Below are 25146 nucleotides of genomic sequence, written 5' to 3' on the forward strand. Positions count from 1 at the left end.
TAGAGTTGGGCCTAAAACACTGCCCTGTGGTACTCCAGCCCTTATTGAACGTTCATTAGATATAAAATCACCTACTTTTACAGCAAATTTTCCATTTTTTAAATAGGACTCCAAGGTTTTATGCAATTGGAAAGGTAAAATTTTTTTAATCTTATACAAAAGTCCTTCATGCCACACTTTATCAAACGCCTGAGCCACATCTAGAAATATAGCAGAACAGTACTCTCTATGTTCGAATGCCTTCCTAATTTCGTTAGTTATTCTATTTACTTGCTCTACAGTGCCATGTTGTGCACGAAAACCGAATTGGTGCGTTGGTATTACCCTATTTTCATGAAGGAAAGGAGACATCTTTGATAGTAACACTTTTTCAAATATTTTAGAAAGACAGGGTAGAAGACTGATTGGTCTGTATGAAGACGGCTGTGTCAGGTCTTTTCCCGGTTTATCTATCATGATTATCTGCGACTTTTTCCATGAAATAGGATAGTATCCGAAACTAAAAATTGCATTAAAGAGCAAGGAGAGCACTGTTGAAGCAATATTTGGTAACTCAATTAGCATTTTTGGAGTAATATTATCGTGGCCTGACGATTTTTTTGGATTAAGCTCTTTTATGATACTAACAATTTCAGTAGTTGAAGTCTTAATAGACCCAAGTGATTCGTTTGTGGTATTGTGGATGCTTGGCAACTTAAAATTGTTCTTTGGGCAATTTGATTGAAATACCTTTTCTAGGTGATTTGCAAAACAATTTGCCTTATCTTCGTCACTTCGTGCCCAATTACCATTTGACTGTCTTATAGGCATGTTGGAATCTACCGGTGGCTTAAAAGACTTTTGGGCTTTCCAAAGAGAGTTTTGCTTGGTAGAATTTGGACACAGTTTCTTTATATAATTTTCAGTGCTGTATTCTTCCTCGCGTTTAAGCGCTTTTTTTTAACTTACGTACAGCAGATTTCAGTTGAAGCTGAGTAGAAGGAGAGCGATGTATCTGCCATTCGCGTCTAGCTCGCCTTTTTTCGTTCACAAGCTTTTCTATTTCATTATTAGTCATGTTTCTAAAAACCTTAATTTTTCTTTTTGGTGTTGCCAAGACAGCTGCATTAGTTACTACATCATTAAATTCTTCTATACTGTTATCAATATCTCTTCCTGTATTTATTTTTAAATCTATGTTAATGTGGCTACTGATATATTTTCTATATTTCAACCAGTTTGTTTTATGAGTTGTTAGAGAAACTTTCGGCTCAACTATCATGGGCTGTTCGCATAACTTTATTAGTACAGGAGAATGATCAGAAGATAAGTCAGTACATGTATCTACTGTTATTAGCGATCTATCTATGTTTTTGACTACAGCAAAATCTATTAAGTCTGGTATTTTGTTTCTATCACTGGGCCAGTATGTCGGCTTACCAGGAGATATTATGTCAAGGTTATTGTGCTTATTTATAATAGTGTAGTACAGCTGCCGTCCTTTCGGATTAATAAGACGTGAGCCCCAGTACATGTGTTTTGCATTGTAATCTCCACCTGCTAGAAATCTTGGACCTAGCGTTCCAAAAAAGTCTTTAAATTCGCAATCTGTAATTTTAAAGCGAGGTGGACAATATATAGCAGTTAGATTAAGGTCAGCACCCCGATTTTTCAAAGATATTGTTGTAGCTTGTAACTGGGCTGTAGCATGCGGTTCTAAAGCGTGGTGGCTTAACCGATTTCTAACCAATACTGCTGTTCCACCGTGCGCCTTTCCATCTGGATGATTTGTAGCATGAAGTCTATATCCCGGTATAAAGAAATTGTTCTTATTTGTTAAATGAGTTTCTGATAGCAGCATAACATCTATGCTTTTTTCAGTCAGAAATTGTATTATCTCCAGTTTGTGTTGGTTTATACCATTGGCATTCCATAAACAAATATTTAGTATACTCATTTTTTAGATAATAAGGTCTGTAGCATTTGATTTTGTGATTTGATTAAATCTTGGATCATGTTTTGCATGCTAGACATAAATTGTGTTATACATTGAGTAAGGTTTAGGATCATATTTTCAATACCTCCATTAGGTGGATTTTGGGGTTGTTGCATTTGCACAACGCTGCCTTTTAGCACATTTGCATAGCTTCCTTGGATAAGACTATTCTTAGAATTACCAGGTTTCGAACTCTGGTCTGTAACTACTATATTTTCGTTACGAGGGATATTCATCATTTGGTTACGACGAGCTTGAATTCCCAGCGATAATTTTGATTTTAAGTCTTTATATACAGGGCAGCCTCTGTAGTTAGCAGTGTGATTTCCTCCACAATTACTGCATTTTTTATTTGTATCCTCTTTTTTAAGAGTGCATTTTGATGTTGGGTGGGTACCACACAAACACTGCGTAGAGTGCAATAAGACTTGGTATGCCCATACTCTTGGCAGTTGGTGCATTGTACCGGACCATTTCTTTTATGAGGTTCTTCTACGGTAATTCTACGATGTAACAAATATTTTAAGTTGTATATTGGATGGGTTTCATTCCTTTTAATTGGGTTAGAGTTTGGCAGCAATTCGACTTTAAACATTGGTTGTGGTACCTTATTTCTATTGAAGATATTTACTACATTTTTAATTTCAAAGCCGCATTCTTCAAGGGCTTCTTTGACATCATTAGACTCTACCGAAGACTCTATGCCTTTTACAACAACAACTAGGCCTTTCGAGCTCTTCAGTTGATAAGAATAAAAGTTTTTATTGTTATTTGACAAAAATTTCACTATATCCATAAAACTTTTCTCAGTGTAGGACTGTATTTTAGTTTCATCTATATTGCCTTTTTTCAAAGGCACTATATGAAAATTGTTAGTACCTACAATTTCACTTAGTTTCGCAACAAGTACATTAGAGCTACGCTCTCGCCAATATATTGGCGGCGGCTTGGCATTCACGACTGTGGTGGTACCCTTCGCATCGTCGTTCGATACATTGCTTAGTATGGCAAATCTGTTGCCATTTAAAGTTCCTGGCTTATTTGTATCAAGCGTGGCTGGTTGGAATTTTTTGGAATTGACCGCTGACTTTAAAGGACTTGATTTCCTTTTAATATTAACGTAGCGGTCAATACCAATCTGTACAGATGGTGTTTTTCTTTTTGGTACATGCTCACCTTGCATTGTTTTTCCCTTTGGTGTCCGCTCGTTTGCTGGTACCTGCTTGCTTGCTATTGTCTGCTGTTTTGTTGTTGTGCACTTGCTGTTTTGTTCTGCTTCTGTTGATCCCTTCTGCTGATCGGCAGAGCGCTTCGATGACTCATCTTTTTCACCGTTGAATTGTTTTTTTGTTGGAGCAGATTGTGTAGGCTCAACAAAGCTGAAGTAAGCATTCAGAGAATGCCTACGACCTTGCTGTTGAGGCTGCGCAGCGCTCATGTTTGTTTTTCTTTGTTTGTTTTGCTCACTTGAATTTTATTATTATTTATTTTTATTGTTTGTAAACTTTTTTGTTTTAGTATTATTTTTAAATGTTGAACTGAGTCGAATTAGCCATGACCGTCTGTCTGACTGTCTGTCTGTCTGTGTTTTGAAATTTTGCAGATGTTATTTTCTCTTCAAGAAGCTGCTCATTTGTCGGAACTGCCGATATCGGACCACTATATCATATAGCTGCCATACAAACTGAACGATCGGAATCAAGGGCTTGTTTTTTTACTTACTTTTTCTTACGATCTTAGATTTGGTTAAACACATAGTTACTAAAAGAAATGCACCTGTGAAGGGTATATTAGCTTCGGTACAGCCGAAGTTAACGTTTTTATACTCTCTCAACAAATGTTGCTAAAGAGAGTATTATAGTTTTGTTCACATAACGGTTGTTTGTAACACCCAAAACTAAACAAGTTAGATATAGGGTTATATATACCAAAGTGATCAGGGTGAAGAGTGGAGTTCAAATCCGAATGTCTGTCTGTCCGTCCGTCCGTCCGTCTGTGCAAGCTGTAAGTAAAAATTAAGATATCTTGATGAAACTTGGTACACTTATTTCTTGGCACCAAGGTTGCTTTCGAAAATGAGCAAAATCGGACCACTGCCACGCCCACAAAATGGCGAAAACCGAAAACACATAAAGTACCATAACTAAGCCATAAATAAAGCTATGGAAATAAAATTTGGTATGAAGGATCGCACTATGAAGATCGCACTTTGGATGCAATTTTTTTGGGGAAGTGGACGTGGCCCCGGCCCCTACTAAGTTTTTTGTACATATCTCGCAAACCAATAGAGCTATATAAACCAAACTTTCTGCAGTCGATTCTCTTACGTACCCCACCACACACCATGAAAATAGTTAAAATCGGATAATAACCACGCCCACCTCCCATACAAAAGTTAGGTTGAAAATTACTAAAAGTGGGTTAACTCACTAACGAAAAACGTCAGAAACACTAAATTTCACATGATTGGCGTTGCAACCGTTTAGCCGGTTATAGCCGAATCGACGATAGTGCGCCACCTCTCTCTCTCCTTCGCAGTTCGATGTTATGTTGTGAAAATAGGCCAAATCGCTTCACAACCACGCCTACTTCCTATATACCAGAACTTTGAAGACAATCTGAATCGTTTACTTTACAATATATAAAGTAAGTACTAGTGAAGATATCGGTGCAGAACTTTGCACAAATACTATGTTAATAGTGTGGCAGCCCCATTCTAAAAATCGCCGAAATCGGACCATAGATTTTTAAGGCCCCATATATCGAACACGAGGACCTCGGTGCTTCTAACCTAATATTATGGTTTCCAACTTTCAATGGACTTTATACAATATATATGACGAATATGTGGGTCAAATTGTGTATTATATAATATAAATAAAGTTAAATATATAAATTGCGAGAGTAAAAAATGTTCGGTTACACCCGAACTTAGGGCTTCCTTACTTTTTTCTTGTTATATTATATCAAAGATTTACACAATTTTGCTAAGAAATCTTACATTTTGCAGTATGTGTACGGTATTAAGCGAACCGGAAGAATGAAAATATTTACATTAGATATATGTGAGCAAGGATTGACCCGATCTTATAAATTTTTGGTTATTGTCACTATTCGAATAAATGAAAATATTTTGCAGGCTAAAAGCCTTTGATTTTCCAGATATATGTCCGTATTTTCCAGATTATACAATGTGCGGTATAAACCGACCACTGACCGACCCAAAAAACCGGTTCTTCGCAGAAAACCGACTACCCACTCATCGAAGTTTTGCCCCAAAATGCCCTAAAGCCCCACCCACCGACCGCCCACACTGCCAAGAGTATGTACCAAAAAAAACGGGTTCCAAAAAGTAACCGGTTACTGCACTAGGCATATGCGGCAAAAAAACCGAAAAAATTCGGCAGCAAGTGGGTAGGGGTATAGAATAGCGAACTCAAGAAACATACCACGCAGTGTTGTATCAGTCATATTTTAATTTTGCATGTGAAATAACAACAGTGTTGGTATGACAGTCATAAAAAATAGCGAGTTTTTTGTTAGTTTTAATTTTTCACTTTTTTTCAATAAAAATAAGAAAATTAATGAACTTGCACTATTCGAATAGTCGACAACGAACGGTTAATCGAATAGTAGATGACTGACGACTATCCGAATAGTGCAAACCGAATATTATTATTCGAATAATTCGGTTAATTCGGTTAGTCGATTAGTCGAATACCAAGAGCTCTAATATGTGTATGCATTCTTTTTAGAAGGGAGAACAAAGCCCCTAAGCGCCCAATACACTACACCAGCATGCTGGCGCAATCTCCTGGTGGTGTCAGCTGATTGATCGTGTATGTACTCATGTGTATGGGGCTGGTGTATTGTGCATTTAACGGATTTAATTGGAATGTTCAAAAATATTTGGGGAGAATTTATTGATTTATGTTACGTGCTTATGGGAAATTATGAGTACTCGCTTAAATTCGAGGAAGAATACAACACTGAAAATTATTTAAAAAAATGTGTCCAAATTGTAGCAAACAAAATCCCCTTTGAAAAGTCTAAAAGTCCTTCAAGCCACCAGTAGATTCCAATATGACTATAGAGATTTGAATGGAAATCGGGCTCGTACTGATGAAAAAATGCAAATTGCTTTGCAAATCACCTAAAATAGACAATTTAACCTTTAAGCTATTATTTGTCCAGTACCCCGAACGAGTCGCTTGTCTATTAATGTTCTTGAATTGCATGCATTGTATGTGAACGATCTGTACTATCCCTAATAAATAATATATCCGTCTTACATATACTTTATTTAAAAAAGCACATTTATTTTTAAAACAGCTGCCAAGAGTCCCATACCTTGTTATAATTATGGGAAATGTACAGATAACGAAAAAAGTGCGATTGTAGCTTTTTAATAATAAATACTTGAGAAAGTAGGAATTTGTTAATGTGAATGGGGATTTTTTCTCATTTGATATGTATTCCCATGAAATCTTTATGAGATGCGGAAGTTACATATTTTGATTTGTACATTAATACACATAACTGTTGGGACACGTATGCCAATTTAAAGGTCTTAGGTTCTTATTGAAATAAAATGTAATTTGTAACTGTAAATATATTCTACAGTTCACAGCACTGTATTATTACAATTAATTGATTGAAATTTTACTTATTGTACGAGAAAGTCAACTCTTTATAATTCTGTTATCTCCCCACTTCTAGTGTTTGATGAAACCCCTTCAGAAGTTGAACTTCAATGATAAAGAATTCAAAATAAAGTGCAACTAGTTTTGTTTAGTTTAGTTTTTTCAAAGCTTATTCTTATTAATTTCCGGCCAAATACATAATTAGTGCCGTTCCGTTACTTATAATATTTCCTCACAACATGTTGCGCAGAGAACCAGGTACTATTACCAATTAAGTTACAAATTTGGTTAAGAAGTCATCGCTATACTAAATTGAACCGTGAGGGGGTTAAGGTGCGGGAAAATTGGGAAATTTTTGATTTCCTATGGATGGATGTAGTCATATTTTTATACTCTCGCAACAAAAGTTGCTAAGAGAGTATTATAGCTTTGTTCACATAACGGTTGTTTGTAAGTCATAAAACTTAACGAGTTAGATATAGGGTTATATATATCAAAATTATTAGGGTGACGAGACGAGTCAAAATCCGAATGTCTGTCTGTCCGTTCGTCCGTCTGTCCGTCGGTGCAACGGATAACTTGAGTAAAAATTTAGATATCTTGATGAAACCATATAAACATAAATAAAGTTATATAAGTAAAATTTGGAACAAAGGATCGCACTAGGAAGGGTCATATTTGGAACTGGGCGTTGCCTCGCCCCCAAATCGGTTATTTGTATATATCTCGCAAACCAATAAAGCTATATAAACCAAACTTTCTGCAGTCGGTTCTCTTACGTACCCCACCACACACCATGAAATTAGTTGAAATCGATGGGGATCGCCCACCTCCCATACAAAGGTTAGGTTGAAAATTACTAAAAGTGGGTTATCTCACTAACAAAAAACGTCAGAAATACTAAATTTTACAGATGAAATTGCAGAAGGAAGCTACACTCAGATTTTTTTACAAAATGGAAAATGGGCGTGGCATCGCCCACTTATGGGTCAAAAACCATATCTCAGGTACTACTCGACCGATTCGAATGAAATTCGGTATATAATATTTTCTTGTCACCCTACACGTATGGAAAATGGATGAAATCGGTTCACAACCACGACAACTTCCCATGTTTTGAACTCCATCTTATTCCTTCAATTTATAATATATACATAAGGAAAAAATGAAGTTAGCTAAATAAAACTTTACACAAATACTGTATATGATCTGTGGCAGCACTTGTGAAAAAATTGTCGAAATCGGACTATAACTTTTCAAAGCTCCGAATATCGAATATGAAGGATTCAGTGCCCCATGGTAATTTTTCATCCAAAAATTTCGGTAAATCTCTCAGGTATCTTAATTTAATTTAGAAGAAATAATTTTCTTCTAATAGTGTAACTTCCCCTAGCTCTCATATACCTAATTATAGGATTTTCAAATTGGGTCAAATTGTGTGTTATTTTAATAAAAATATATCAATAAATTGCGAGAGTGTAAAATGTTCGGTTGTACCCGAACTTAGCCTTTCCTTACTTGTTATTGAATATACGTCTTGCGTAGTACTATCTCTAATCAGTAAAATCTGCTAAAAAAAAATAAAAAATTACTAATAATTGTCAAAGTTATAACATTTTATGCAAAAGGCAAAGGCTTGGCGCGACTACGATTCCAGTCCATCAGCTCAACTGAAAACATAAAAGCGAACGAATTTCGTTAGTATGAGGACTTGAACGATTTATTGAAATGAGAAATTTTTTTTTCTGCAAATGGGGACAATTTTCTCAAAAAGGCTTCTTTTTTCATCTGATGCAATGTATTGAAAAATTCATAACATTGATATGAAAATTTAAACGAAAAAAAAGAAATCGTTCAATGACATGGCAAATAAATTATGAACAATGTAACAAAAAATTAAGTCGGTTCAAATCTCTTTCTGTTATCGTTTCACCGTTTTCCGAAAAACATGATTTCGAGATAATCGCGTTGAAAGATTCAAGTACACTTTTGTCCACCCTAAAACTTCGCTTCTACTCCTTAAGGTAATACAGTAGGTTAACAGGTAGGTCTATATTTGGAAAATGGACATGAGACTCCACACATTTACACATTTGCTTGACAGTCACGCCTACTTCGCATGTGGTTCTCAATAAAGATATCGAAATAAAATTAAGCACAAATATATACATAGCCGCCCTATACCGACATATTTCCCTTCATACTTCCTTACCTGTCAATTTATACCACATTTCCTTAGTGTTACGGATATAAATCAGAATTGCCCATGGTATTCGCGTAAGAATTGTTCTTGGTAAGTTACTATCTAACCAAATGGAATTATCACCACAACCTAAACCTCTCTTCTTTGTTGTGATTACCTGTGATAATCGGTAGCCAATTACGTGACTGATCGTTTGTACATACCGTGAAATGAATAAGCTCATATTTACATAGATTAAAGTCTTGATATTGCTCACCACTATTGCATTTCCTCGCATATGTGTGCATTGATATAGTATACGGTTTTTACGCAGTTTTTTTTTTCAATTTTCAATAACATTCCGTTTTGATAAGTTTGCTTAAGTTTAGAAAATAATCTTTATCAATAATTGAAACATCGATAATATGAATATATATTAGAATATATAATATTTCGAAAATGCACCGCTATTTACACCTTTAATCAAACAAAATCGGAACTTCCCTTTCTCAAATCACACAACTTCAACACACACGACACGACTAATGAATTCAATAAATTATCTTGAAATGTGCGAAATATCTTGAGAATGCAATTAATTGAAATTTATTGGCGTAATAACGTGGATGCAATCTGTTTATTGATTTACTGATAACACGGCATATTTTCAGATAGCTCTTAATTTGGAGATATCTTTAAGCATTTTTAGATTAAAATCAATTGAAATGAAATCATTGAAATGACTTTTATAATAGATTAAATATTATGTTATAACGTTGCGTAATTTTAAAACTAAATCGTTTTTAATCTTACCAATTTGATTTATTGTAATTCCCGATTTCGAATTTCGTATCCGGATTTGTTTGCGTTCAGTATTTCATATGTTCACCATGCACACTTTTTTATAAGGTAACATTAAAGTTAAGCTTACTTGACACGGCAAGTGTTGATAACCGACTGAATTTGTGTACATTCCTTTGCGAGCAAATGCAGCCAATTATATTAATGTATATTCTCACTCATACAAATGGACATAAGTAAGTGTCTTGCAAATTAATCAGCCCATTAATGTCTTCATGTGTTGCATATTTTACGGTTTTCTTTTGTTTTTTTTTTTTTAATAATCACTTTTCACTCCTTAATTACTTTACCGTTAAGAATTATTTATAACACTATCACACCATGCCGGCCATTGAAACCAAAACAATAACCAATATTTCACCTGTAGATAATGAATGCCTAATGTTTCTGGTATTCTTGAAGTCGCTACGAGCAGACTGACAAAACCACACTAACGTTATCGTAGCCGTTTAAAGGTGTCAAAGAGTCTCCTGTAAACGTTTTATGAAAAGCACAATGTTCGTCATAGTTACTAGTGTGTGCACATGCGTACAAACAAGTATATGTACATATGTATTATACATACATACGTACGGATAGGCCTGGATAAAAGCATTTAGTAGCGGAACAAATATTATAAAACTGGGAGAAGTTATAATTTTTTATATTAGGTGCAAGAATGTTCCTAATTTTTGATTAGTTTTTGTAGAAAATCCACTGCTTAGTGACGTCATAAATGAATTTATATAAAGCGAATGCTTAGTATTAATATGAGAATTCATTTCATTTATGACGTCTCTATTTGTTTTTGTTGTTTGTCAAGAATGAACTGTAATTATAATAGTAATATTATAATATATCATGATATAAAAAAAAAATCTAAATTTTAATTTTTTACGATTTTAAGCTAATTAGCTTCGTTCCTTTACCACTAATAGCAATTTAAGGTGTTAGGTGAGCATTTTTGTCAAATTATTTTTTCGAAATGGCGAAAATTTTGCAAACAAGATTAGATTTTTTGTTCAAAGTAAAATATTAATTTTCTTTTTCATTCGTTCAATAACGAGATTGATCAATGTAATATCGAAATATTTTTGATTTATTGATTTTATGTTTCTTATATGTTGTCAACGGCAAGAGCATTTTTTTGAGACATCAAGGGAGATGATTTTAAAGCAGAAAATAGGTTATTTAAAAAAAAACTAACATCGAACAAATATTTTACTATCTACTATTACTATTCAAACTAGATTTGTAAACAAAATCAGCTGTGTTTTCTCAGCTTTTCACAAATGATGGACTCTTTATCTGCTGCTTAACTTTATTTTATTACATTATTCAGAATTTTTTGCTACACTTTCAACTTCAAAATTCCCACTTATGGTGGAGACATTTGTATGTATGTGATTGGCGTTGCAACCGTTTAGCCGGTTATAGTGCGCCACCTCTCTCTCTCCTTCGCAGTTCGGCGCCAGTTGGAGATCCCAAGTGTAACCAGGTCGCTCTCCACCTGGTCCCTCCAACGGAGTGGAGGCCTTCACCTTCCTCGGCTTCCTCCGGCGGGTACTGCATCGAACACTTTCAGGGCTGGAATGTTTTCGTCCATTCGGACAACATGACCTAGCCAGCGTAGCCGCTGTCTTTTTATTCGCTGAACTATGTCAATGTCGTCGTATAACTCGTACAGCTCATCGTTCCATCGTCTGCGGTATTCGCCGTTGCCAATGTTCTGAGGGCCATAAATCTTGCGCAAAATTTTCCTCTCGAAAACTCCTAGTGTCGTCTCATCTGATGTTGACATCGTCCAAGCTTCTGCACCGTAAAGCAGGACGGGAATGATAAGCGACTTGTAGAGTTTGATTTAGGTTCGTCGAGAGAGGACTTTACTGTTCATTTGCTTACTCAGTCCAAAGTAGCACCTGTTGGCAAGAGTTATTCTGCGCTGGATTTCGAGGCTGACATTGTTCGTGTTGTTGATGCTAGTTCCCAGGTATACGAAATTATCTACGACCTCGAAGTTATGACTGTCAACAGTGACGTGGGAGCCAAGACGCGAATGCGCTGACTGTTTGATTGACGACAGGAGATATTTCGTCTTGTCCTCGTTCACTACCAGACCCATACGCTTCGCTTCCTTATCCAGTCTGGAAAAAGCAGAACTAAAGGCGCGGGTGTTGTTTCCAATGATATCGATATCATCGGCATACGCCAGTAGCTGTACACTCTTATAGAAGATTGTACCTTCTCTATTTAGCTCTGCAGCTCGTATTATTTTCTCCAGCATCAGGTTAAAGAAATCACACGAGAGTGAGTCACCTTGTCTGAAACCTCGTCTGGTATCGAACGGCTCGGAGAGGTCCTTCCCGATCCTGACGGAGGTTTTGGTGTTGCTCAACGTCAATTTACACAGCCGTATTAGTTTTGCGGGGATACCAAATTCAGACATCGCGGCGTAAAGGCAGCTCCTTTTCGTGCTGTCGAAAGCAGCTTTAAAGTCGACAAAAAGGTGGTGTGTGTCGATTCTCTTTTCAGACATTTGTATGACTCAATAATTGAAAATTTGTCAGAAATATTTATAAGAGATTGGTATATCAGTTTAAACTTTAAAGGAACAAAGACTGATAAAGGAAAGGAAAAGAGCACCATAACTTCGTTGATATAGAAACCATAAAGAAGCCTTATCATTATATGGTCAGTTTATTATTTCTGGATACTACTGCATATATGAATACTTCTATGCCTTAAGGATTAAGAAGCTGAGATTAAGAGCCAGTATGACGACACAAATTTAAGTGACAAATTTTCTATTTCAGTTTCACCATTTAACTTAATTTTTATTTAAATGATATCGCTTTGCCATTTAAATATTATTTAAATACTTTCATATACAACTATGCTTACGTTTTTCTATCAGCTGATTTCGAATATTTTTTTCCATTTTGACAAATAAATACAATTTTTTGTTTACATAAATATGTTTTTATTCTTTCTAACATTCATGCGTTTTAATTTTTTGCATGTCAATTTTGAATAATGGTGAAAAACAGAAAACTTAAGTACAAAGTTAAATAAAAATTAATATTAAATAGAACTTAATTTTCGTGAAACCGGAAATATTTATTATTAAAAAATATTGAAATTTTTTCAAAGTTGTAATTATTTTTCTGGAGCGCCTGGAGTCTGCACTTGTAAATCGGTGCCGATGATGGAGGTCGTGCGATGCATCTGAAACAGTCGAACCAATTTTTTTTTTTATTTTTATAAGTTTCTTTTCTTTATGAACTAAAAAAATACCGAAGAAGTTATAAAATTTCAAATTTTTTCGAATTTTGAGAAAAAAATTCCCTTTTTTAAGGAAAAAATTGACTTTAAGTTACAAAGCAAGTAGTTTGAACAATACTTTTGTCCAACTTTTTTAGTTCAAATAGAATATAATTTAATACTGAAGCTAGATCACTTTGGTTTTTTTCGATCGGACATAAAGGGTGATTTTTTAAGAGCTTGATAACTTTTTAAAAAAAAAAAAAACGCATAAAATTTGCAAAATCTCATCGGTTCTTTATTTGAAACGTTAGATTGGTTCATGACATTTACTTTTTGAAGATAATTTCATTTAAATGTTGACCGCGGCTGCGTCTTAGGTGGTCCATTCGGAAAGTCCAATTTTGGGCAACTTTTTCGAGCATTTCGGCCGGAATAGCCCGAATTTCTTCGGAAATGTTGTCTTCCAAAGCTGAAATAGTTGCTGGCTTATTTCTGTAGACTTTAGACTTGACGTAGCCCCACAAAAAATAGTCTAAAGGCGTTAAATCGCATGATCTTGGTGGCCAACTTACGGGTCCATTTCTTGAGATGAATTGTTCTCCGAAGTTTTCCCTCAAAATGGCCATAGAATCGCGAGCTGTGTGGCATGTAGCGCCATCTTGTTGAAACCACATGTCAACCAAGTTCAGTTCTTCCATTTTTGGCAACAAAAAGTTTGTTAGCATCGAACGATAGCGATCGCCATTCACCGTAACGTTGCGTCCAACAGCATCTTTGAAAAAATACGGTCCAATGATTCCACCAGCGTACAAACCACACCAAACAGTGCATTTTTCGGGATGCATGGGCAGTTCTTGAACGGCTTCTGGTTGCTCTTCACCCCAAATGCGGCAATTTTGCTTATTTACGTAGCCATTCAACCAGAAATGAGCCTCATCGCTGAACAAAATTTGTCGATAAAAACATTTCGAACCGAACACTGATTTTGGTAATAAAATTCAATGATTTGCAAGCGTTGCTCGTTAGTAAGTCTATTCATGATGAAATGTCAAAGCATACTGAGCATCTTTCTCTTTGACACCATGTCTGAAATCCCACGTGATCTGTCAAATACTAATGCATGAAAATCCTAACCTCAAAAAAATCACCCGTTATATTCTTTTTGCTATCGCCGGCACCGTTTTCTAACACTTGTGAAATGAAAACTCGAAAAAATGCGCTTTAAAGTTCTGCCTGAGCATTCACACCTGCTCGACGCTCGGCCACTAAAACTGCTCTAGCTTCGAAAATATGTCGAATTCGCCTCTGGAATTTTAAAGACATATCTTGGATAGTTTTGGAACAGATTTAAAACAAAACAAAAAAATCGATTTTTTGAAACATGTAAAGCAGACTACTGCCTTAAAACGTATATTCTATAATTTTATTTGTTCCATTTTGATATTGTTTGCCTCTTGACGTCTGTAACCCATGCCTAGGGATGCAAACGATGTATCGATGTTTTTGAAACATCGATGCTTTCGTCAAAAAGCATCGATGTTAGCCATCGATGTCTCGAATCTAAAAACATCGATGCATCGTTGTCACTTTCAACGATGTTTTATATAAAAATTTGACTTCACACTTTTTCGGGTATTAACCCGAAACCCTCTATTTGTATACGCTTTATTACATTGGAATTAGATTTTTGGAAAATACGGAGAATTCGTTAAGGGAATGTGCGCTTTGACCTGCGGTTACTTTTATGGTTTATTTATACAATTTATATAATTCTGGCGTAGGCTACTGCGTTTGATCAGAGATTCAAATTACTTCATTTTAAAGATGCTAGGGCTAAAGGAAATACATTTTTTTGTTTCATAGAAAATTAATCACGCTAATACAACAGAATCTTCGGATGAGTGTGAAACAGAATACTCGTTTGATGTTTGGAACCAGAATAAACATTAGGTCCACCAAAAGGTGAAATGTAAGCTGTCAAATTTATCTACAATTACAGGGACGGATGGTTGAAGAGAAAGTGTATCTCGGCTGTTACCCCTACCAATCAGAAGAAAATAGAGTTTGGGTTGACATGAATACTGTGTTTCCGGAGTTGTATAAATAGGCTTATTAATATTTACACATTGTAGCCTCTTCAGTGCCGAGCAAACGATTGTTTTCTAAACCCAGGGCAACTATCACGCAGAAGTAAAATCGAAAAGAAATGACAGAGAAAAAATTTTCCATATCGTTGTTTTGAAATTCTGTTATTTATTGAGAAAAAACTTTAACAGACATATAATGCTAAGTGAAATAAAATGTATCAACTTAATGCGTACTACATTTCATTTATTTATGCTTCTGCTTCTGTATCCCTTAGCTTTTCACACTAAATTTAAAATAAGTTAAAAATGTTCAAAAATACATCGATGTTTCGATGTATCGATGTTTTAATGGCCGATGTTTTTGACTTCGATGGGTTTTGAAGAAACATCGATACATCGAACTATCGATGTTTCATTTCACGATGTTTGCATCCCTACCCATGCCTTTGTAACCCTGGCCGTGAAGTTCGACTTATGAAAGCAATTTGTATGAAATTCGACTTCTATTGACAATTCCAAGGTTCAACTTATGAAGATCTTCGAGTTATAGAAGTTCGAATTATGGAAGTTCAACTGTGTTCCAAGGAAAAACATTTTTTATACTCTTGCAACAAAGTTGCTAGAGAGTATTATAGTTTTGTTCCCATAACGGTTGTTTGTAACACCCAAAACGAAACGTGTTAGATATAGGATTATATAAAGCTATGGAAATAAAATTTGGTATGAAGGATCGCACTATGAAGGGGCATATTTGGATGTAATTTTTTTGGGGAGGTTTTTTTTTTGTACATATCTCGGAAACCAATAGAGCTATATAAACCAAACTTCCTGCAGTCGTTTTAGCCACTTCCTAATACAGTCCAAAAATTAAAGGAATCGGATAATAACCACGCCCACCTCCCATACAAAGGTTAGGTTGAAAATTACTAAAAGTGGGTTAACTCACTAACGAAAAACGTCAGAAACACTATATTTCACATAAGAAATGGCAGATGGAAGCTGCACTCAGATTTTTTTACAAAATGGAAAATGGGCGTGGCGTCGCCCACTTATGGGTCAAAACCCATATCTCAGGAACTACTCGACCGATTTCAATGAAACTTGGTTTGTAATAGTTTCCTTACATCCCAATGATATGTTGTGAAAATAGGCCGAATCGCTTTACAACCACGCCTACGTCCTATATACCAGAACTTTGAAGACGATCTGAATCGTTTACTTTATATAAAGAAAGCACTAGTGAAGATATCGGTGCAGAACTTTGCACAAATACTATGCTTATAGTGTGGCAGATCCATTCTAAAAATCGCCGAAATTGGACCATAGGTTTTAAGGTGCTTCTAACCTAATATTATGGTTTCCAACTTTCAATGGACTTTATACTATATATATGACGAATATGTGGGTCAAATTGTGTATTATATAATATAAATAAAGTTAAATAAATAAATTGCGAGAGGATAAAATGTTCGGTTACACCCAAACTTAGCCCTTCCTTACTTGTTGTCTCATCAGTTTGAACAGAAATTTGGGACAATAATGTGAAACCAAAACAATTAGGGAATATTTACGATTAATCTAAAATAGTTTACTATAAAAAAACGTTTCCAAATAAATAAATAATTACACATTAAGTTAAGTAACTATTTATTTTCACTGCTTTTGAATTATTAATGTCTCTGCATATGTCATTATTTATATACAGTGGCTCACAGCTTATTTCGTGTAAGCAACATTTTTGATAATACTGATATGAAATTAATATTTTTTGCTCTGAACTAAATGAACGAATGATGCAATTATATTGATAATTTAGTTTTAAATACAAAACATGTAAAAAAATTTACAAAAGTATTCAAATTCAATATTTTATTAAACAAAAACCAAAAACACTCATAATTAATGGGTCACAGCTTATTTCGTGTGGTATAAAAATTCTTACTAAAAAGTTATAAAAAGTAAACCAAAATAAAATTTCAATATTTTGTGGAAAAGCCTTTTTTGCTCGATTACAGCTTTCATGCTGTTTTACATTGATTCCACCAATTTTTTTGTATAATCTGGCGATATTTTACCCCACTCTTCCTTCAAAGCCGCTTTTAGAGTTTGGACGCTAGAAATGTGGTCTTTTCTAATATTAATTTCCAGAATGTGCCATACATTTTCAATAACGTTCAAATCTGGTGACTGTGCAGGTGTTTGGACGAGGTGTGGACAATTCCAAATGAGCCAGGTTTGTACAAGACCAGATTTATGTTTAGGGTTGTTGTCCTGGTAGAAGCGAAAAATGTCACGTATACCCAGGTCTTCTGCACTTTGAATCAAATTTTGCTTCAGTAAGTCTAGGTACACTTCTTTATTCATAGTGGAGTCTATAAACTCCAATCGACCAACGCCTGCAGATGACATACACCCCCAAACCATTACATGACCGCCACCATGTTTTACTGTTGCGCGTAAATTTTTTGTTTGGAGCTCAGTATTTGGTTTCCGCCATACGTATGCTTTACCACCTGACGCAAAAATATTAAACTTGCTCTCATCGGCGAAAATAACCGTATTCCAAAAAGCATTGTCCTTGCTTAAATGGTCATTTGCGAACTGTAAACGGGCTTTTTTATTTTTCTTATCTATAAAAGGCTTATTCCGTGCTGTTCGCCCATGAAAATTGGAGTCCCTTAATATTCTGCGCACAGTTTCTGGATGACATTTTTTGCCGAGAAACATTTCAACATCTTTGGTCACCGCTGGAGCACTTAACATTGGTTCTTTTTTAATCTTTTTTGAAATCCACCTCTCATCCGTTTCATTAAAAATTTTATTAGGAGCCTTTCGACCCTTGTTATGCACGCGATTTTCACGTACAAAGCGCTGAATTATATATTGAACTGTAGATGAACTTAAATCAACCATTTCAGCAATTTGTTTTTGCATTTTTCCACTTTGAAAATGTTTAATAACTAATTCGCGTTTTTCAATTGAAGTGCGTGGACCCATGTTGATATACCGCGTAATTGCAACTGATCTGCATTGTTTTTAGAACATAAACTGCTTCTTAAGTATTCATAGTTCACACTTTGATTTACCGTTAGTTTTCTGCATCCGTTATTTCCATGTATCACATGAACGAAAATCAACACACGAAATAAGCTGTGACCCATGAATTATGAGTGTTTTTGGTTTTTGTTTAATAAAATATTGAATTTGAATACTTTTGTAAATTTTTTTACATGTTTTGTATTTAAAACTAAATTATCAATATAATTGCATCATTCGTTCATTTAGTTAGTTCAGAGCAAAAAACATTAATTTCATATCAGTATTATCAAAAATGTTGCTTACACAAAATAAGCTGTGAGCCACTGTACATACCATAGATTTGTATGTTCCCCTCTATATCATTATTTTTAATTAAATAGACCACTCATACATATAAATATGTATATTTAGGCATTTTGTGTACACATATACATATGTACATACCTATATTTGTAATTAGTAATTAAACGCAACTTAATATGTTTGTGCATTTGCTGGTTTCCCCCCCCCCCCCCCAAAAAGTGAGGGTTTCTAATTGTTCTGTCACATATTTAATGGTCTTTAATAACTACCATAAGTTAATAATATACGTTTTTTATATTCTGCTGATTAATGTACTTATAATGTCTGACGAATTGTGAATACTTCCTCGACTTTTCAAATGTTATCTTATCAAAGCATGAACAAGCTTTAAAGAAATTTTTCAAAACATTTCCAAATATCACATAACAGTGTCTCGAGAACAGTCAAATATGTATATTTTTCAAAATTTGAAAAAACATCTGAGTAAAGTGATTACCAAAGCCTCTCAAGGTATATTTATTCAACCAAAGTAAATTTTGTATCCAAGAAAAATTAAACTAAATTTGAGTAACTAGATATAATATAGAACAAAAGAATACCACATATTATTTCTAGTTTTTTAACAAGTGTAACCAAATATAGAACTAAATATTCTTCTAAATTTCTAAAACTTATTCAGAGCACAAAAAACGATTCAAAAAAATTTTATAATAATGTATGTATAATCGTAAAACCAGTAGTCAATCAATAATTACCATCTTTCTAATTTCTCCAAGCATTATTGGCATATTTGACAACAGTTCTCACGGCGACATTACACTGTACACGCTTCGAAATGTCTAAATGATTGTTAATTATTTGCATAAAGTTTATCTTTGATATATCTCAAATGGAATCACGCGCAATTGTTTATGCAGCAAATTCTCGAATGACTGATTAGATTATGAGAGTTTAATTGTACTGTAGTGTTATGCCTTTTAACAGGCACTACTCTGTATGAAAAATTAAAAAAATATGTTTTATTGTGATTTTATCAAAATGTTGATATCTAAAAGTGCAAAAATATACAGTAAAAGGGAAACAGTAAAAGGGAAACAGTACAAATACAGAATTTTTTAATTGGAATGTGTTGTTAAAACATTTATGTGAGTTAAGGGGTGCTCTGTATCGGTTTTAATACCAAATCACTTTGTGGTGAACAAGCTCACTTAAAAAAATTACCGACTGAAACGCTTATTTCCTATACGTGGGAGAAGAAATACAGCATAGTTCAAAGCGGTCAGAAAACTTGTATATCCCCGCTTCCCGTGAATATTTACTTTGAATTTAAAAATAAATAAATCATCAAGGAAAATATGCCAATGAACACCTGTTTCTTCTACAAATGCATATCTAAGGAGGGTATCAGTGTTAAATGTATTCAAGAGTGAGTCAGCCAAACGAATAAATTGAAAGTATACCTACCTACAATAAAGCAATTTTGATATATTTGTACATACATACATTTACATGTTGAAAAATAATTTAATTTGTCTGTGTTTGATATCTAAATAATGAAGAAAGCACTTTTATTATCACTAATGAGGTATTTGAAAGTAACATATGTATGATAACACCGACAAAAGTCACTCGGTCATATAAATGGGCTGCGCTTACATACATGCGATACTCGCAGGATAGTACGGACATTCACAATACAGTGAAACCTCTCTTGGACGGACACCTACTGTCGAGCGATATTTGTCCGCCCAAGAGAAGTGTCCCCTTAAGAGAGTGGGCATCTTATTTTAGAATTTAAAAAAATTGTTATTATTTTAATAGTCATTTAAAAAAACATATGTCTTTTGCTCAAACAAGGATTATTATGTACTTCTTCAAAGGTTTCAACATATACATTTACTTCATGCAATAACGAAAAGAGAAAAATAATTCCTGCAAAATATTTTTAAATTTGAAACAGCAATCAAAGCAATTTTTTTGAGGAGATTTCATTAATCGAAATCTACGTATTCAGTGCATTCCAACAATGGCCTCTAAATCAGCCAGTTCGATATTGATCTTTGAAATTTTGTATAATTCCTTGATTCAAAGGCTAACAAACTGATGACGTGTTACTAGGAAAAAATATTTTAACACGTTTTGAACTTACCATGCGAGGGTGAGGAGTTCGCGTCCGCTTAACCGAAGTTTTAATTGGATTTCTTATGAAAAAGGCTCTCTTTGTCTATTGAGAAGAGGTTCGCGCCCGCTCAGTGGAGGTTTTTTGACTAATGTTATAGTAAAGAATTGTTCGCGTCCGCCCAAGATAGGGTCATTTGTTCTAAAAATTAAACACGGTACATGAAAAAATGACCACTTAAGGGAAGTGTCCGTTTAATAGAGGTGTATTTGGACGATCTGCTACATACTTGAAAACAATTACCAAGCTGTTGTTACACTAAATTAGATTGAGTTTATTTTTAATATTTATTTTTATTATTTGTTTTTGTATGTAAATTGTAACTTAGAAATTTAGTTACCGATATTAGCTTATTTTTGTATCAATAAACCATTATTGTGGACTTATAGATGAATTGAATTAAATAGTTTTTATATATCTGAAATAATATTTGGCTATGTATAGTTGGTTGTCTGCGTAGATTATATTTATTTTTAAGTGTTTTTAATAGTTATCTGTTCAACAAATTGAAGATCATTAAAATTGGTCCAGTCATTCTCGCCTTATAAATGAACTACCCTATTTTGTTCACTTTATGTATGTATTTCTTCCAACGAATGATTTTACGTCTAAAACGGTTTTTGAGATTCATATTATATGTAAGTATGTATTAAATTTGCTTTTGTTTATGTGTATTAAGCTATAGATAAAAAAGTTATAAATTTTTTATTTTTTGCAATATTCTCACTGTCCCGCTCATTTGCCTGTCATCTGTTCACCAACAGCGTAAACAGTGATATCATGGACTCTATCTATCATGAAGCGAGAGCGTTGTAAATTGTATGATATCATTTTGGATTGTTAGTACATGATGTTCAGATCAACACAACTTTGTACTCTTACGAAGAAAAGACATTCCGAAAAACGACTCCACCCTAATGTGCACATTTATTTATAGACATTGTTAATTCTTTTGCTCGTTTAGAAATGCCGCGAAAATAATTGTTTGTGTGTCAAGTCATATTGAAGCTCGCGATAAAGAGCTTGAAGTTATGTTTGTCTCTTTGACTTCGTTATAAACCAAATGTTCTTTTTTTCGCCAAACAGAAAACTAAAATAATAAAACTCATTCATCACTCAGAGCTGCATGGTATGCGCTCATGAGCATATTCGTGTACTACGCTTCAATGTATTGGCATATTTGTAAGCAAGGGCGTGAATATTAGCACAGCCCACGACATTGACTCGGCTGGCGCCGCTAAATTATAGTACGCTTATTCTTATTTTGAAGTGAGAGCGAAATTGGCTTAACACAGAGTGCAATTGTTAGAAAAGTGTACATACATATATGTATGTAAATACATATGTATGTATGCATATATTTGTTTATTTGCGAGAACAATTTAAATACACTGAATTTAGTGAAATGATATTGATATGAAGTAGATTGTGCACAGATTTCTTACACACATACATATATATATAAATGTAAACACACAGATTCGAATACAATTACTAAACATATAAATATGTAAGTACATAGTATTTGTTGACCACCCAACATAACAATAACGGCGTCTATGCGCTGGCTGGGCAAATCTAGATTTTGTCAATTGACAAACCGGCGTTTTTCGACGAAAAGCAGATGAAGTCATTTACACTGGAGTCGCGAAAAGTTGCAACAGGGAGCGCTAATCTACACATATAGCGTTAATCCATTTAAGCGCGCAGAGACGATGAAACTGTTGAGTGGACAGACACGCAGACACCCCATACAAACATGCATAGGGTATATATTTATTTATGTATGAATGCGTAGATTGGCCTATGCTAATGGGCAAATATGTCCACTATGAGCTGTTGCTGCTTCTGGGGCTTACACATTCCTCACTTGCGGACATGTACTATATATTATATATTCATTTCATATATATGTGGCTTTCGTGCAATACTTTAGCTACTTCACTGAGGTAGTGTCAAAGTAATTGAACTTACCTTCATCAGTCAGGTCACTTGGAGTACAAAGCACACACACTCGTTCACTCTTTACAACACAAGTATATGGACATACCACGACGAAGATGATGATGACGACGACGACGAGTCGCTTGTTTAATGGAACACCATATGTCAATTAAATTTTAATCAACCGTATTGATTAATGTACGCTTGTTTGCCATACAAAAGTTAAATGGAATGTAATATAATATTTTATATGCATATATTGATATATGTAAATCACGTCAGTCTACGCGAATAGGTTTGGCAGGACACTTGGGGTTGTCGGTTGCAGTCACCATTTGTCACGAGGGCGGCGCACGTACGGTGACGCACTGCACTAAGCTAATAGCTCTGCTCTATCGGACACTTCAATAACGACTACACTTCGTACTCGCTACGACTCTACAACTTTGTAGAGTAGTAGAATTTGTAAAGGTGTTGTCAACTAAACGTCAGTTCGCTCTTTATTAGGTTAGCTCTAAGTGAGTGTGCAATAACTACCGTTATAACAATCACAGAGTTTGAGATGAAGTATACGTACTGGCGTACCATTATAGACTTTTTTGAACAACTGTTTAACAAAGGGAGATAAAATAAATAAATTGTATCACCACAAAGAACATAGAAAGTACATGATTCTTAAGTATTATTAAATATTCGATTAAGCTAATCACTAGTGGTAAGAGCAGAATATTAATAGACTTCGTACAACTATAGGTGGTATAAGAGTTAAGATTTTAATGAGCCTCCCGAAGTAAAATTCGTTGTGGAAATTTATATTGTCTAAGAAAATTCCAATTATCAAGCCACAAAAAACGTACCAACCAATCTTGTAAAAAGAACTTTATTAATAGTTTATTTTTCTTTAAAAAAAAAAAGCGACTGAGTTTCGTTTGCATAAAAGTTAAAGAGAAGTAAAAAAGTCATCATAAATTTATGCAAAGATCCCGAGAACTATTGGAAGGCGCATATCAGTTGGCATTGGAATAAGTACGAAGCAAATGCAAATTTTGCTTGAAACATCGGTGAATCGTTGATGTAAAAACTCATTTCATTATTCCGAAATATATTGACACAATTTACTACGAAAGTCGTTGCTCTTAGCAAATCTCAGGCAGTCTAGTTTGAGATTTTCTGAACGCAATAATAAATGGAGTAAACGCTGTCAAATATTTAAATACACGCGTTCTTATGGGCACAGATTTTTTGACAACAGCACGACTACGCGACAACCGGCTTGTAGTTGTCGTTGTCGCTAAATTAAAAATGTTTCTAATTTTAGCGACGACAATGGGCAGCTGTAGAGTTGCCACTAATATCTGAAATGTAAAATTATTCAAAGTTATAACAAATATGACGTTATTTTGCCAGCAGAAACGTAAAATAGCTTTCATATAATATTTATAATAACAATCGATTATTTAAAACAAATAAATCGACCATTTTTTACATTTTTTGCACAAATAATTTCACTTTAAACTAAATATGTAAATTTTATTGAAGTGAAAGATTTTAGTACGGCAACAATGAAATTGCTGTTTGATAAGTCGCTGCCGTCTTCAAAATGTTTAAGACGCTGGCTTCAAAGCAACATTTGTGATCAGCCGTCGCTACGTCTTGTCGTGTCGCCGTCTTTGTCTCAGTATATACAGTAGAAAACCTTTTTTTGTTTACATTAATTTTCATCTTTTAACACACCACCGAGGCGTACTTGGGTTGTGTCCTACGCTTTTTTTGCTACAATTGTGGTAATTAGGGTGTTGTGCTAGCATTTAATCTTCACAAAACTTTTAAAGTCCGATGAACAGTACTTAAATAATTATTAAATAAAATAAATTTTTTCATTATTATTGGAATTATTTTAAATTATTTCGGATATTTATTAAATTTTATGGTGGTATTAAGTGTTATTTATTGATAAGTTAGTTATATTTTAGTGACCATCCATAAATTACGTCACACGAATTTAAGGACTTTTTAACCCCTCCCCCCCTTCTTGTCCCAAGTTGTCACATTTTGAACTCACCCCCCCCCTGACGTGACGTCACCCATTTTCAAATTTTATGGATTTATCATAAAATAAAAAAAAAACAGGTTATTCTATTTATTCTTATATTTATTGAATAATCTTTAATAAAATCAACATTTAGTTAAATATTAAAGTACAGAGACAACGAATGACTAGGCAATAAATAATAGATACTTAATTATGCTGCTGCGTGATCGGCGTGGTACAGAGCAGCCAGTAGTCTAGCACCCAGGGGCGCAGCAGAGCGAGAAACGATATTGCCCTAAATTTTTAAATGTGATGTCACAAAGCTTTTGACCCCTCCCTGTCCCTTGTCACACAATGTCACTTCTGAATGATACCCTCCCCCCCCCCCCCCCCCCCTTCAAGGTATGACGTAATTTATGGATGGCCCCTTATGTACAAGCGATTCAACTAATTTTTAAATATTGTATTAAAATAAATACAACCCTGGGTTGGTGACACTGTATTTGGCGCTTTCAAATTTTAAAAAATTTAATATTACTATTAAACAATTTGAATAATTTTCACTAAATAACCTTGAAAGAGTATGTTGTTCTAGTTCAAGATAGTTCTTGGCAAACTTTTCAAACGTTGGCAATGTCTTCCATAGATAGTCAGCAAT

At 34.4% G+C, this 25146-nt stretch overlaps 1 protein-coding gene across 5 annotated transcripts in view; it reads right to left on the bottom strand.

Annotated features, from left to right (window-relative positions):
* LOC105219585 (plasmanylethanolamine desaturase) overlaps positions 1-22879 on the bottom strand; it is a 44026-nt gene extending 21147 nt beyond the window's left edge. Inside the window, exon 1 of one of the 5 annotated variants that reach the window (XR_008470173.1) lies at positions 9051-9591. Coding sequence is in view for 3 of the 5 variants with exons in the window: in XM_054226265.1 (XP_054082240.1) it covers positions 9051-9098 (48 nt within the window). In the remaining 2 variants the exon portion in view is untranslated. Of the gene's footprint in view, positions 1-9050; positions 9592-9613; positions 11245-22486 lie in introns of those variants that run through there. The other 4 variants (XM_011195830.3, XM_011195831.3, XM_054226266.1 and 1 more) reach the window with 4 other exon arrangements.
* Positions 22880-25146: the final 2267 nt, after the last annotated feature.

This window comes from Zeugodacus cucurbitae, chromosome 3, assembly GCF_028554725.1.
Source record: "Zeugodacus cucurbitae isolate PBARC_wt_2022May chromosome 3, idZeuCucr1.2, whole genome shotgun sequence".
NCBI lineage: Eukaryota > Metazoa > Arthropoda > Insecta > Diptera > Tephritidae > Zeugodacus > Zeugodacus cucurbitae.